This window comes from Cynocephalus volans, chromosome 5 (genome assembly GCF_027409185.1).
Source record: "Cynocephalus volans isolate mCynVol1 chromosome 5, mCynVol1.pri, whole genome shotgun sequence".
In the NCBI taxonomy this organism is placed as follows: domain Eukaryota; kingdom Metazoa; phylum Chordata; class Mammalia; order Dermoptera; family Cynocephalidae; genus Cynocephalus; species Cynocephalus volans.
The window spans coordinates 56,779,781-56,794,243 of NC_084464.1; the positions used below are offsets into that span (position 1 = coordinate 56,779,781).

The 14,463-nt window shown below is 43.5% G+C and overlaps 1 protein-coding gene across 2 annotated transcripts in view; it reads right to left on the bottom strand.

Moving 5' to 3' along the window:
* Nucleotides 1–14,463, bottom strand: part of CLIC5 (chloride intracellular channel 5) — a 157,800-nt gene that overhangs the window by 36,834 nt on the left and 106,503 nt on the right. For both annotated transcript variants that reach the window (XM_063096460.1, XM_063096461.1), the window contains exons 2-3: nt 10,435–10,544; nt 4,726–4,851 (exon numbers count right to left, since the gene is read on the bottom strand). In XM_063096460.1, coding sequence (XP_062952530.1) covers nt 4,726–4,851; nt 10,435–10,544 — 236 coding nt within the window. The remainder of the gene's footprint in view (nt 1–4,725; nt 4,852–10,434; nt 10,545–14,463) is intronic.

Genomic DNA, 14,463 nt, shown 5'->3' on the forward strand with positions numbered 1-14,463 from the left:
TTTGAAGTTTGTTCCTGTGGGAAGTATATCTCCAAGATCTTAGTCTTGCAGATTTCAGTAGCTAGACATGTGGAGGCTACTCTACAGCATGAAAGCACATTCATTTTAGCTTTGTATGTATACCATATTTTGAATATGCAAATAAGTAGACTGCAGAGTACATTACATTTCTCTGAAAAGCTAGCAAACTGTGTTTCATTCATAGAAGTGTTTTGAAATATGTGATGTGGTCTGATGGCAGTCAAAGAGATGATGAATTTCTCTAACTCGGGGATCAGCAAACTGTGCCCAGGATCCCTGCTTGTATACAACCCTCAAGGCATATAATGGTTTTTACATTTTTAAATGGTTGAAAAAAATCAAAACAAAGATACTATTTTGTGACATGTGAAAATAAAATGAAATTCAAACATGCATTAATAAGTACCTCCAAGGGCCAGGCCTTGTGCTTGGTTTTGGGGATACACAGGAGAAAAAAAGAGGCCATCCTAATTGAGTGACCTTTGCTGGTTCTGGGTGTCTCTCTAGCACCTTGAGTATTGACCCTCCTTTTTCTAATGAGCTGAAAAGTGGATGGACTTCCTCTCTCTCCCTTCTCCATTATTCCTGCTTCCTCACTTCTCCAAACCCTCACTTGAGAAGCAGGTTTATGTGCTTGTTTGTCTCATCTCTGCTATCTAAGCAAAAGATCTTGGAGGTGGAAGATGCCTGGCTTACTCATAAAAAGACATCCCTTAGGATCTGTGGTTTTAAGACCTAAGGTGTCATCAGCCATCTTTAGGATTTCACCTGGGAGACAGCCACAAACTAGGCACTAACTTCTCTTTATAACTCTGAGCTTCCGTTTAATGAGCTCTTACTCTATGTCAGGCACTAGGCTGAGTAGCCCTGTAAGATTGACATTATGATCCTCTTTTCATGGATAGGAGAAATAAACATTAGAGAGTTTTTAAGTAATCTGCCTGTTGCAGATACTACTCATATTCAGTAAATATTAAGCGTGCTGCATTTCCCAGCTAGTGTATGTTAGGTTGGGGTCATGTGACCAGATTCTGGCCAGTGGGATGGGTGGGGAAATGATGTAACCACCCACAGCCCTGGTCCTTAAAAATACTTTGCATGATCCTTCTTCTTGCTCTTTCTCTGCTGAAGGAGCCTTGGAGGACATGGATTCCAAAAGCTACAAGATGGAAAACAGCCACGCTACCCACTCAGTCTTTGCTCGAGTGAGAAATAAACCCATATTCTGTTAAACCACCGAGATTTTGTGGCTTGTTACTGTAGCATAGCACAACCTAGTGGGATGGATTCAAACCCAAGTCACTCTGACTCCAAAGCCCTCACTCTCAGGCACCCATGCTAACCTGTGGAAGGTATGGAAGCTGTTTCTCTACTTTCCAGAGGGTCAAAAGAACATGCTTTCTTTCTACTATTGTGAGGTATCTCTATAAGTTATAAAAAATAAAAAATTCAAAGTGCCTTCCAATTCCATCAGTGTTTTGAGCCCTGTTAAATACTTAAAGCATTCTTGGGAGAGCATTTGACAAACTCATGAGATGATAGAACTTGGGCTCAAAGGCATCTTGGAGACAATATAGTTTCACCCTCTCATTCTAGAGATGAGAAAACAAGGAGGGTCTGAGAGGGAGGGAGGTTTGCCCAAGGTTGCACAAAACTGATGGAGAGGTGGCCAGAGTTAGGCCTCCTGATTCTCAGTTCTGAATCCTAGAAACTCTGGTCCTTCCACAGCAACAAAAGGCCAGGGCCAGCATGTCCAGCAATAATCCCCGCACTAATTCCAATACTTTCTTATTGAGCACTAACTAGGTCAGTCTAAGTAAAGAGATGGATGTTAGTCTCATTGAAAAACTACTTGAGACTTCCTAGATTCCTTATTTTGACACCAAATGCTCTGTGGAATCAAATGTGATTTAAAAAAAAAAATTGTTGGAGTTTGTATGTGGTTTTCTACTTTAAAAAATAAAGCTAAGGGGAAAAAAGGCGCCCACAATGTCTTGGCTTTCTGGAAGCTTTTACAAACAGCAGTGTGATGAGAAACACATGGCAGACAGACACTTGGTGAGCAGTTATGGGGGCTTTGCTGCCCCCTAGAGAACCAGAAGGCCAAGCTGCACTGCTCTGGGCCTCAGAACCTGGGCCACCCCACCTCCGAGCCCAGTCAGTGGGAGCTAGCTTGGGCTGCAGACCAGCGGGTCTCTCTACGTGGGACCCAGGCACTGTCTTGGCAACCTTTACCAGGAGGTAATTATGGCACCTGCCCCAGTCTGATGGCTACAAAGGCATCTAAGGGACACTCCTGGGAGGCCCCAGAATGGTTGATGATCTCATCACTAGGATCCCCACCTTGGCAGCCTCTGGAGATGTGCATTTTAACAGTTTTGAGATTCTGCTACCTGGGAATGCTGGATTGTTGGGTCACAACATGGCAGGAATGCACTTTGTAAAACCTCATATATACTACAACTGTGGTCCAGAAAAGGACTTGGACCAGAGGAATCAGAGCCCAGAACAGGTAAGGTGGGTGGAGAGGGTAGAGAGGAGGGAGTGTCCGCATCCAACACTGCCTAGCCCTAGTTGGAGCAAGGAAACTTTAAAAGATCTGATGAAATGATGAATCTGAGGATGACCCTCCTCTGGAAGAATGTTCATATGGGGCATCTAATTCCAGGGGTGTCTGGGCCCCCACGGTCTCATTGTGGATGCAGATTGGGGACCCTTGAGTTAGAGGAACAGCCCAGGAAAGGCATAGCCGAATTGGGGTGGGGGAGCTGGAGGACCTGGCTAAAATGAGTGTGAAGAATCAGAGAGCAGGAAGGGCTCTGGGGGTCATCCTTTCATGGAGGAGAGAACTGCGGCTGAGAGCACAGAGGGGCCTGGCTCAGGAGGTCACAGCACAGCACTAGCAGAGCTAGGAGTGGACCACAGCCCCACACAGTCCAGTCAAAAGACCATGTGGGACGCTGCTCCTTGCTGCTTCAGTTTTCCATTCCTAAAGATCTCGATGGAAGCTATTACTCCCGAGTGCAAGTATTACTTCTAAAAGGGAAGATGTTAACTTCACCATAGACTTTCCTCTCTGGGTCTCCCAGGCAAAGTCTAAACTGTACCTAGTTACTGAAAACAGCATTTATTTTTTTCATGTGGGATTTCAAACCAGAGCTAGCAATAAGGTTAAGTCCCAGTGGAAGGGATGGAGTCTGGGCCCCCTCAGGGCCCTTCCAGTAGTGTCTGGCTAGTATCCTGTTGAGAGATGTGTGTGGCTTCTGGCAACAGCTGAGCTGGGTGTTATATGTGGGGCTGCCCCGTTGATTTAATTAATGCATTTGTTTAAAGTCTCCACTCAGCTGCTTCCAATGGGCTTGAGGCAGCTTTCCACCCTCACTGTGAAAATAAACTGTCCTAATATGGATGATGGAGAGTACTTTTTTAGAATGTGTGATTAATCAGAGGCTTAATCAGAGGATGACTGAGAGTTTTAAATTTTTAATTATGATTTACTAGGTGTGCAATTTTGGACAAGTTACTCAATCTCTCCATTCCCCAACTACAAAATGAGGATAACGGTAGCACCCAGCTCCTAGGGCTGTTATAAAGGATGAAACAAGTCATATTAGTTAAATGCTATAAACAGTGTCTGGCACAAAATGAGAGCTATGTAAGTGTTGGTAAAGAAATAAATCTTTAAAATAAATGCAAGATGGTGATTTTTAGTAGTTAAATCCCACTGATTTTACCTACTGTGTCCTGAATCCTTCCTACTCCTCTCCCCCCCGCCCCGCCTCCCATGTTACTGCCACTGTCTTGGCTCAGTCCTTCCTTCTTGTCTTTCCTGGACTGTCACCATTGGGTCCCCCTACCTGATTTCTCTACTTCCAGCTCTACCTTCCTCTACCCTCCTTCCCTCCTCCAACCCCCAAAGTAAGTCTTAAAAGTCACTGTCCAACTCTTTTGCTTAAAACCTTTCAGTGGCTGCCCTACAGGATAAAGTCCATGCTTTTCTCTATGTATAATATTATTTTTATAGGTTTTTTTTTTAAAAATGTGATTGTTTTAATCTCTGATTACAATATTCTATAATGAACAAGTCTAGCTTCTGGTAAATTTTAGAATCCCTCCCTTTTCTCTTCACTTCTTTTTTCCATCAATAGCATCTCATCTACCCAACAAGATCTTATAGCCTTCTGGTCTGTCCCCTCCCCATACCTGTTTTCAGAAGAGAAGTGGCTTTTGGTCAGTTTTCTCATTGTGGGATCAGACCAGACTTGGTCAGATTTATGACTCTCAGTGTGGTGCTAAGTCATCGGGTTACCCTTTCCTGGCTTATTTCCATTTAATTAGCCTTTCAACTCTCATCCCACACTTGGAGGTCTTCAAGGCAAAGTGAACTGCAGAGAAGGGGACAAGCCAGGGTGAGGGAGGGTGGTAACCTTTCCCATGCTCCTGAAATCACTCTGTTTAGGAGGCAGTGACTGGCTCCACTTCACGGGTGATAACTACTCTCACATGGATTTAGTGGAGCCCTTCTGAGACTGGCAGCCCGGGGGGGGGGGGGTTAGACCCTCTGTTTGAAAAGAGGGCCCTATGCTCAGTATCGATGAGGCTCCTTTGGAAATCTGCCTTCATGAAAATTGACGCTTTTATGCTCTTCCAGTTCTAACATGGACCCTGCCTTTCCATTAGCTCCAGAAAGAAGCAGTTCATTACTTTTCTGGGGTCAAGGTCTCCTCCAAGAACTCCTCGATTTTATTGACGTCTGTCTTCACGTCCCCGTTGAAGGTCAGGAAGGGCGGATGGGTGCCAGGGGCTAGATTGTGCAGGTCAGCAGGCTTTCTGCAGAGAGAGCAAGATGTAGGTGTTGGTTTACATGAGGGAGCAACTAATATCTAACAGTGGTCAGTCTTTGCCAGACTCATCAGAGTGCTTTTTTGGTCTATACAATCTGGTACAGTCTTCGAATATCCATGAAAATAAGCAAACTACTAGGTTGAAAACAAAAATATTAAGTGGAGACAATGTTTTCAAGTCTTTTTATTGCTAAGTTTCTAACATGGACACACTATAAGTCTCCATGAAACCTCATGGATTTACGTCTGACAGACCCAAGTTCAATATTATTGCTAAACAAAAACTGGATAGGCTATCACCAGGGATTCTGCATCAAGCACCTACTGTTACTAGGTAAAAAGATACCTGAGAGGGCCTTACAATGCAAGATCCATGAGGGAGAGAACCTAGAACTGTGCCCAGCATATAGGGGCCCTCTGTAGATACATGTATTTGATGGCTACATAAGTAAAACATACATTTTTAATTTAGGAAGAGGTTATTTTAGCTGCAAAATTAAAAATTGAAGATTGGTTTGAAACTTCAATCCAATTCCAAAAGCTTCTGGCTTACAATTCAATATGGGGAGAGCCAGCAGGCAACTCTACTGCTGGAGTGTCAGTTCTCAACCTTATTCTACCTTTTGCAGTGTTTTCACTTTGTAACTTAATTCAAGCATTCACTATTATTCTTAAAATGTAACTATTATGGTTCTGGTTTTATGCGAAAGTAGTTATTTTTCTTGAAATATTTTAAAATTCTGTTCAACATGCATAAATTGAAAATCTCCTATGAGTCAGAAATAAGTCACAATTTTTTTTAATGAGTCATAACTTTAAAAATTACAAGGGTACTTAAGTGTTACCTTAAATTATAAACAATTTATTTTCTAAGTAAACATATCTTCTATTTTCTAGTGGGACTCAATTAAATACAGCACTTGCTTATGAAAGTTATTTCTTTTTAGAGCAAGTTTCGCTGGGACCAATAGGATCTTCTAGATGAAGCATATGTATAATAGGCAGCAAATTCAGTTCCTAAAAAGAGAGAAGGCTTCTTGTTGTGCCTGTAGGATTCTGGGTCAGACACAGGAAAAAACCTAAGATAAACCAAGCAACAGTGCTTTTCCTTTCCTCTGGGGGAAGAGGAGATCCAAAAGTCCTAAATTATCCGTACAAAAAGTCCTAGATGATGAAGAGAAAGGTGAGATCCTGGAACACACATCTGATCAAATGAATGAACACTACTGGTTGAACTTTCTGTCCTCAGCCCACAGCAATGCTAAGTGGTGCTCCTGGTGCGTGCTGAGTGGACTGACACCCGTGGGAGGGGATGTCCTGCAAGTGCAGCAGGAGGGAAAGAGACCTCGTGTTTGACCTGGGTCCTGTTAAAGCCCAAGACTGTGCTTCCATGATGGCTCCAGCTGGTCAGAATGCAAGAGCAGGGGTGGAGCAAAGTGGGGGGGGGGGGAGGAGGGTTGGAAGATTGGGGGAAATGCAGAGGGAGAGGCTTGCCCTAAGAAAAGCGTAAGGAAGAGGGGAAATAATCATGGAGATGTGTGTTCACGGGCAGGGCTGGAACATCAGATTCACCCCAAATACTCTCTCTGAGAATGCAGCATTTCTTGTGGGAGTTGGGAGTGGAAAACATTCGATGGAGGAACTGTAAAAAAAAGTAAACAATGGGGGTAGAGAAGTCAGTAATGAAACAAATTCCTGGCGTAATCAGTTTGGGAGGGGAGAGAGGAATTTCAATCACGGTGCTACTCCCATACACACACTCTCCAGCTGTGCTCTGGGGCACTGGACTCAGACGACTGAGACGGAAAGTATTTTTAAAATCCAATTTACTTAGTACCTTTGTTTACTTTGTGTGTGTCCCTCATTTTAGGCAATGAAAGGACATTCTTTACTTGCTCCTGTTTAGTTAGAGCTCACACAAGGCAGCAATGCTTGTGTTCTCAGCTGGAAGGGGAAATCTCTACTGATTTTATTTTTTTAGCAGTTACCTCTCTGTGGCTTAAAGATACAAAACTTTGTTGTTATCGCTGTGGTGATGGTGGTGGGTTTTCTCCCGGGACTCTAGAGCACCATGGACACTGGAGTCTGGCACCCTTGGGAAGTACTGCCCAGGGTTGCCGAAGCTCAGCTGGGCTTGGCCAGTGGGATGCTGGTCAGTGGCAGCTCTCGCTCTCTCTTTGTTGTCCCCCTTTCAGCATTTATAGTTGAATTTGTATCACTAGCATTGAATTACATATTGCCAGGTCTAATTTACAAATCATCTAATGTGTATTGGTCTTGATTTCCTGACTGGATTGCCAGCTCCATGAGGCAGGGATGATGTTAAGAATAGCCAACAGGTACGGAGTTCTTGCTCTGAGCCAGGTACAATACTGCATTCAAATGCTTTCCATGGCTGCCTCCCTAATCCTCACAACAACCCTACTGGTTAAGAAGGCACTGTTTCCATTGTAGAGATGAGGAAGCTGAGGCACGGAAAAGCTCAAGGTCACTCAGCCAACAAATGGCAGTGCCTGGATAAGAAATCAGTTTCCTTAGAAGTTAATATGGGTTTGTGTATACATATTATTGGCAGTAAGAAATTTTTCTTATCTATAAAACCGGAGTGGTGATACTTGCCTGGTCTACCTCAAAGGGGTGTTGGCGGGACCAGATGTGATAACATGAGAGAGTGACCTAAGCACCTGAAGAATGCTGGGGTGGCTCCCTCTCCCAGTTTTGGCTGATCTTCAGCCAAACACACAAGTCCACTCTTACAATAACCCTGAAACCTCTGATTCCCCACTGAAGGAAGCTATTCATTCAAACTGTATGAAAGTCTCTTGGTCTTTTAAGTTATTGAAGACACTAATTGCATAGTGGGTACATGTTCGTTTATTTGACAACTATTAGTTGAGGGCCTGTGAAGAGCTGGTTGCTATGGAAGATACAAAGAAATTTAAAACATGATCCCAGCTTGTCCTCCAGGTATTTAAGGTCTCATTTGAAAGGCAAAACAAACTCCTTAACTATGTTATGAAGAGCACAGTATTTGAACCAAGGAGACTGAGTTTTTAGTAGCAGCCCCTCCAGTTTCTACTTGGGCACCTTGGGCAAGTCATTTAAACGTGTCTTCCTCCATTTTCTTACAGAAAGTGAAGAAATAAGGCCTCCTTTACAGGATCATACGTTATATGGTTTTTTTTATGGGTAAGCACTCACCAGTTGTAAAAGATTAGGACTATCTATACCGTAGCTGGCTGAAATGCTAAGTAATGGCTCAAGGCGGCACAGACAATAGGTGCCAGGTGAGTACAGAGGGAGGGTGGGTGGATAGGTAGCTCCTGAGAGTGGTGGGGTGGGAGTGGGGAGGCCTCCCAGGGGGGCTGGGGATGAGCTGAATCTGGGTGTGGGACAATATATAAAGACAAGAAGGAGGAGAGAGCCTGTTCAGAAAGAGGAAGCATCCTAGTCAAGGGCTGGAGGCCAGAAGGAAAAAGACCAGCAGAAAGTAGGCCAGCCTGGCAGAAGTATTCAGGTCATGGTGCAGAGTTGGGAAGAACCAAGGAAAGACTAAAGAGGGTGCCGTGGTTTGAATGTTCCCCCAAGCTCAAGTGGAAGATTGATCCCTGTATTAGCCCATCTCTGTTGCTTATAACAGCATACTTGAAACTGGGTAATGTATAAAGAAATGAAATTTATTTCTTACAGTTTTGGAGGCTGGGAAGTCCATGGTTCAGGGGTTGCATCTGGTGAGGTCCTTGATCTTGATGGTGACCCTCCACAGTGATGCAGGGTGTCACATGGTGAGAGAAATGGGCTGAACAAGAGAGCCAACCTCACTTAGTCTCCTTACAGAGCCATCAGAGCCATGCCCATTACTCCAAGAATGGATCAACCCATTCACAGGGGCACAGTCCTCACAACCTAACTACCTCCTAAAGGCCCCACCTTTCAAATAACATAATTGGATTTCCCACCCTTTTAACACTATTACAAAGGAGATTAAGCTTCAGTGAGTTTTGGAGAGACATTTAATCCACAGCAATCCCCAATGTGGCAGTGTTGAAAGTTGGAGCCTTCAGGAGGTGATTAGGTCATGAGGGCCCTGCCCTCATGAATGGATCTATTCTTTAATGGATTATCATGAGTGCAGACTTGTGGCTTTATAAGGAGAACACATAAAAGCACTCTTGCAATCCTCCCCATGTGAGTGCCTCCATCTCCATGGGACTCTGTAGAGAGTCCCCACCAAGAAGAAGGCCCTCAGTAGATGTGTTCCCTGCACCTTGGACTTTCCAGCCTCCCAAACTGTAAGAAATAAATTTCATTTCTTTATAAATTACCCAGTTTCAGGTATTCTGTTATCAGTGACAGAAAATGGACTAATACAGAGGGCTTCAGATGCATTTATTCCATGGACAATTGGAAGCATCAAAGGTTTTCTGAATAGGAGAGCCACCTAATTAAAGCACTATTTTAGGAAGAATAACCTTAGAATAATATATAGAATAGATAGAGAGATAAAGAGAGAGAGCACCTGGAAGGATGAAAACCAGTTTAGAGAATAAGAAACAGTCAGAGTGGCAGTGGTGAGACTTGAGCCAGGTGTGGGCTTTGAGAAGGGAAAAGAGCACGTGGAGGTAGGAGATGGTCCAGTGGGAGAGTGCACTGGACCTGGCCACCAGTTGACAATGGGGGCAAAAGAAAGGAACTGGAAACGTTTCAGTGCCTAGGAAATGAAGAACAAGGGAGTTCAGAAGGAGAGCCCACCTCAAAGGAAAAAAGATGGATACAATTTTAGACACATAGATTTTAAAGTAATAATAGAGGGCCGGCCCGTGGCTCACTCGGGAGAGTGCGGTGCTAATAAAGTAATAATAGAGCATCCAAGTGGAAATATCCAGATGATAGCAGGACTCTGGGAATAGAATAATTTACATGAAAGCAATCGGGACTTTGCCAAGCTCACAAGGGAAGAAGGTAGAGGCAGAAGATAAATGCTCAGGAGTGAGCCCCGAGCTATTCCACATCCAAAGGGCAGGCGGAAGAGAGGAAACAATACATTCTGTAACGGTGAAGAGTGTGGCTCCTGATGTCGAATGATGCCTGCTACTGTTAATAGTCATTAAACTGCACTTTGAAAGCAGAACACTAGTAATTCTCCATCCAGGCCTATAATCCAGAACTCTCACACTATGGACTTCTAAGGATGGGAATATAGCATGGGTATGGTCTAGATCTCAACTCCCTGAAGACTGGGACTCTCACACCTGAAGTCCTGCTGGGGTCCGTGGATAACAGTACAGTACAGTAGATGATAGTATTACAGGGATGGCTAACTCCTGTAGTTTTAGATGTTGGTGCTAATTGAAACTCGCTAATCAGGGCAGTGAAGTGCTCACCCCAAGTGAGCTCTCGCTCCTGCAGCCTCCCTGGTAACTAGGGGTGTGCCCTGAGACCCATTTCTGCATGATGAGGTGCAGGCAGGAGGCTGCTAGGAGCCACAGGAAGGCTTTTACCATCCCTTGTGGTAGGTTTTTTGTTCCCTGCAGCTAAACATATTCTTCATTCATACAGTGTCCTTTACCTTTTCAGATCCACAGTGGTGACATTGAACACGACTCCTTTCAGCCAAAGGATCATAAAGAGACGCTGAGAGAAAGGACAGTTGCCGATGCTTTCCCCATCGATTCCAGCCTGGAAAGAAGAAAACCAGAGTCCTGAGTCAGCATGTGCACATTAGCAAGAAGGAACATGAGTTGATGACACCTGATCACCAGTCTGAGGAGACCTTCCTAAAACCATGTACCAGCCTAACTTCAATGGGCAGTAGCCCTACATCATTCATCTCTGTCTTTCCAATGTTTATGCAGGGTGATGTCTGGCACCATGTAAGGGCTCAATAAATATCTGCTGAACCAAACTGAGTTTGTAGCATAGTGGTTTTGAAGAATCATAACTTTATGAAACCAAAGAACCCTAGCATCTCAGGGCAAAAAGAGACGTCCAACGTCATGGAGTCTAACACAAATCATGCCGAAACACCAACTTCTACACTCCCAGTAATTCATCTATTCCATACGTGAATATCTCCACTGACCCGTAGTATAAGTCTCTCAAAGCAGTCCATTCTGGGGACCGCTCTAACAACTAGAAATGCTTAAGTTTGGCTATATCTAGCCAAAATATGTTTCTCTGTATTTTATTCTCTTCCACCCTTTGGTTCTTGCTCCATGAGGATGTCACCAGTACAAATGCCTCTGACTTTGATCTCAGCTCCTTGTATTTAGACCCGTCAGAAGGCTCAAAGCTTTAATCAATACACCTCTTAGATCTGACTAGTATTTGGCTTTCAGTGTCAAAAAACCATTCATTAGTTAAATTATCCTTTTATGCAACAAATGTATGTTGAGTATTGATTATGTGCCAGGCACTGGAGAAAATTACTCAGGAGATTAAAAAATGCATTTCTTCAAGGAGCTTATGGCCTTCTGTGGGGTGGGCTGTGAACACATGTAACAATAACAGACAGAATTATTGAGTGCCCACATTCTTCTCCCATTTTATTTCCACTTCTCTTTATCCTCCTCAAAATATCGGGGTTTATCTTATGTCTAAAAGATAAGTCTATCTTCACTGCACTTCTGAGTGGGATGCACAGCCATGAATTTTATAAAGAATTTATTTCAAGCAAACACACAAAAACAAATGAAAATGTTGGGCGACTGGTCTCTGAATAATTTATTTCCATCGAGTTGCTTACTGGCCCCCAACATGGTACTTGGGGGAAAAAATACCCACTCACTGTAGTCTCTGAGAGTGGCTGCCCTGGAAACCTTGGTGTTATCAGGTGGTGGTGGCATGAGACTCCACTGACAGAGAGGGCATGAGTAGCGAAGCTCCCCAGGCTTGCTGGCAAAGCTGCAAGCAATTCAACCAACATCCAGAATCCCCTCCCCCAAAAGAGAGGGAGAAAAAAATGCCTTCCCCCAAAGCTCAACATGTTATTTTCCCCCTTGAGATTTGTTTTGCTGCGGGCATTCAGATGTGGAGGCAGCGATGCCTTCTTTCATACAGTAGAGCCTAATTGTGTGCTGATTTCTGCCTTGCAAATAGCTCCCAGCAGAGGCTCAGGTTTATAATGGAAACCTAGAGCCTTTGACATTGGTGGTTGTGGTAATTGCTATGAAATTACGGTTATTTTACCTCCTTCTTAACTACACCAGGAGCTCCACAGCCTATTCAGTTCTCACTTTTCCCAGTGCTGGAAACAGACCCATCCCTGAGTATCTGAGGCAGAAAGTGGGAAAGATGGAAGGGCACAATGGGGGCATCACACCTGCCCACAGAGCTAAAGTTACTGATAAAGCACATTCAGACAGGCAGCTATCAGTTTAAAACGGGCTTGGCGCTAACTCGAGTTTATGATGTCAGTACCACGAGGGAAAAAAAAAGCAGAAATAAAAACGAAAGCCATATCCACATACTGTTACCTGTTTTTCCTCTGGTGATGGTGGTGGTGGGAGGATAATGGAATTGAAGGAGGAATTAGTATAATATTGGAATTCTTATTGACTGGACAAAAAATTCATATAATATTAATATATATAACTAATAATATAATAATAATATTAGTTGTCTGGCTTTGTTCTAAGTGATTTACATATATTACTAACTCATTTATTCCTCATGAGAAGCCTGTGAATTGGGATAATACTACCCCTTACAGATGTGGAAACTGAGGCACAGAGAGGTGAAATAACTGGCCTAGGGGTCCCACTGTGGTGAAGCCAGGATTGAACACAGGTGGTCTGACTCGAGACCTAGTGCTCTTAGCCCCCTTGCCTGAGGTCCAACCTGAGGGCTCAGCCAGGTAACATGTGCTCCTTAGGTCACGTGACCTGTGCTGGGAGGTGACAGTGTTGAACTGTATGCAGATATCCCACCCTCCAGTCCATGTGCCTCCAAACCTGCCAGAGGTGTGGGGTGTGGAGTCTCACAGCTCCCCGCATTTTCATTATGTCTTAAATTATGATTCTGGGTCTAGTAAACAAAAACTGCCAAAAGGCCAATGGAAATACAGGTATGTGAGGGTCTTCCCATTAACCTTTACTGTCCTGGCATTCTCCTCTCATCCTCTTCTGTTCCCCTTCAGACATCATCAGCACTGTGGCCCTGATAAACCATTTGTTAAACTCATGGGTTCCATGTGGCAAGCTTGTGGTGACCACTCAAAACATCAACAGCAAAGAACCAGGTAGGGTTCCATGGGACCCCATACCCTGAAAAGTAAGGGAAAATCCAGATGGACTTTGGTCCAAAGGGGTTCTAAGCAATGGGAACTAGAGAGGCATAAAAGAGATATACTAGATTGACTTGTGTTCCCCCAAATTCATGCTCATCCAGACCTTTTTTGGAAATAGGGTCTTTGCAGATGAAATCAAGTTTAAGATGTGGTCATATTGGATTAGAGTGGCCTCTAGATACGACTGGTGTCCTTACAAGAAGAGGGAAATTTGGGCACAGACATACAGGGGTGAAGGTCATGTGAAGATGGAGGCAAAGATTGGAGTGATGTGTATAAATTCAAGGGACACCATGGATTGGTGGCAGATGCCAAAAGCTAGAAAAGACAAGGAAGGATTCTTCCCTAGAGGCTTCAGAGAGAGAGCTTGGCCCTGCTGACACCTTGATTTCGAACTTCTAGCCTCCAGGACTGCGAGAGAATAAATTTCTGCTGTTCTAAGCCACAGAGTTTATGGTAATTGGTTACAGCAACCATAGGAATCGAATGCAAGTGGGGAAGTACCAAAAAGCCAAACTTCCCAAGTTCATGATTCTGCTTTGCACACAATTGCCAGCTATGACCCCAAGTACTTCCTGTTCCCTAGGTAAAGTGCATACAAGTTATTATACAATATCATGCCATATATAACACATATCATACTACATGTGATACTATCAATAGTAGCATAATGTAATTATATAGGTTGCATGATTATATGCTACATGTTACGTGTTGGATAATTTATAATATATCCAATAGGATATAATATATTGCCTTTCAAGGGATCTCTCCCTCTGTATGGTAAGCTTAGCTCCCCCTGAGACATGGGCTATGTTTTACTTATTTTGCCTTCAACAGCAGCAGGCACAGGAGCCTGAAACTTAGTATTCAGTTCCTGTTTAAATGAATGCATGTTGAGGGAGAGTGATATCCCTCCCTTTTTATGGCTTGAGGATCTCAAAATTTTCTAATTGGCACTCTGAAGAAAGTCCTGGAGGGGGAGAAAGAAAAAAAAAAAAAAAAGCTTAGCTATGTAGCACATTACAGCAGAGACTGTGGTTCTAGACTCATTGCTGTCTCTCCTTCACCACGTACGACCTTGGGTAAGTCAGTTGGCTCTTTTCTTGGCTTCAGTCTTTGCACCTATAAAGACCTGAATTTTGTGAACTGAAGTGGCTAATGGAGATTTATTTAAGATAGCAGTTCTCAAACTTTTTAGTCTCAGAACCTTTTATGCTTTTAGAGATCGTTGAAGATTCCAAGAGCTTTTTAAAATGTGGATTATAGCTATCGGTATTTAATGTATTATAAGTTAATGCTGAAAAATTT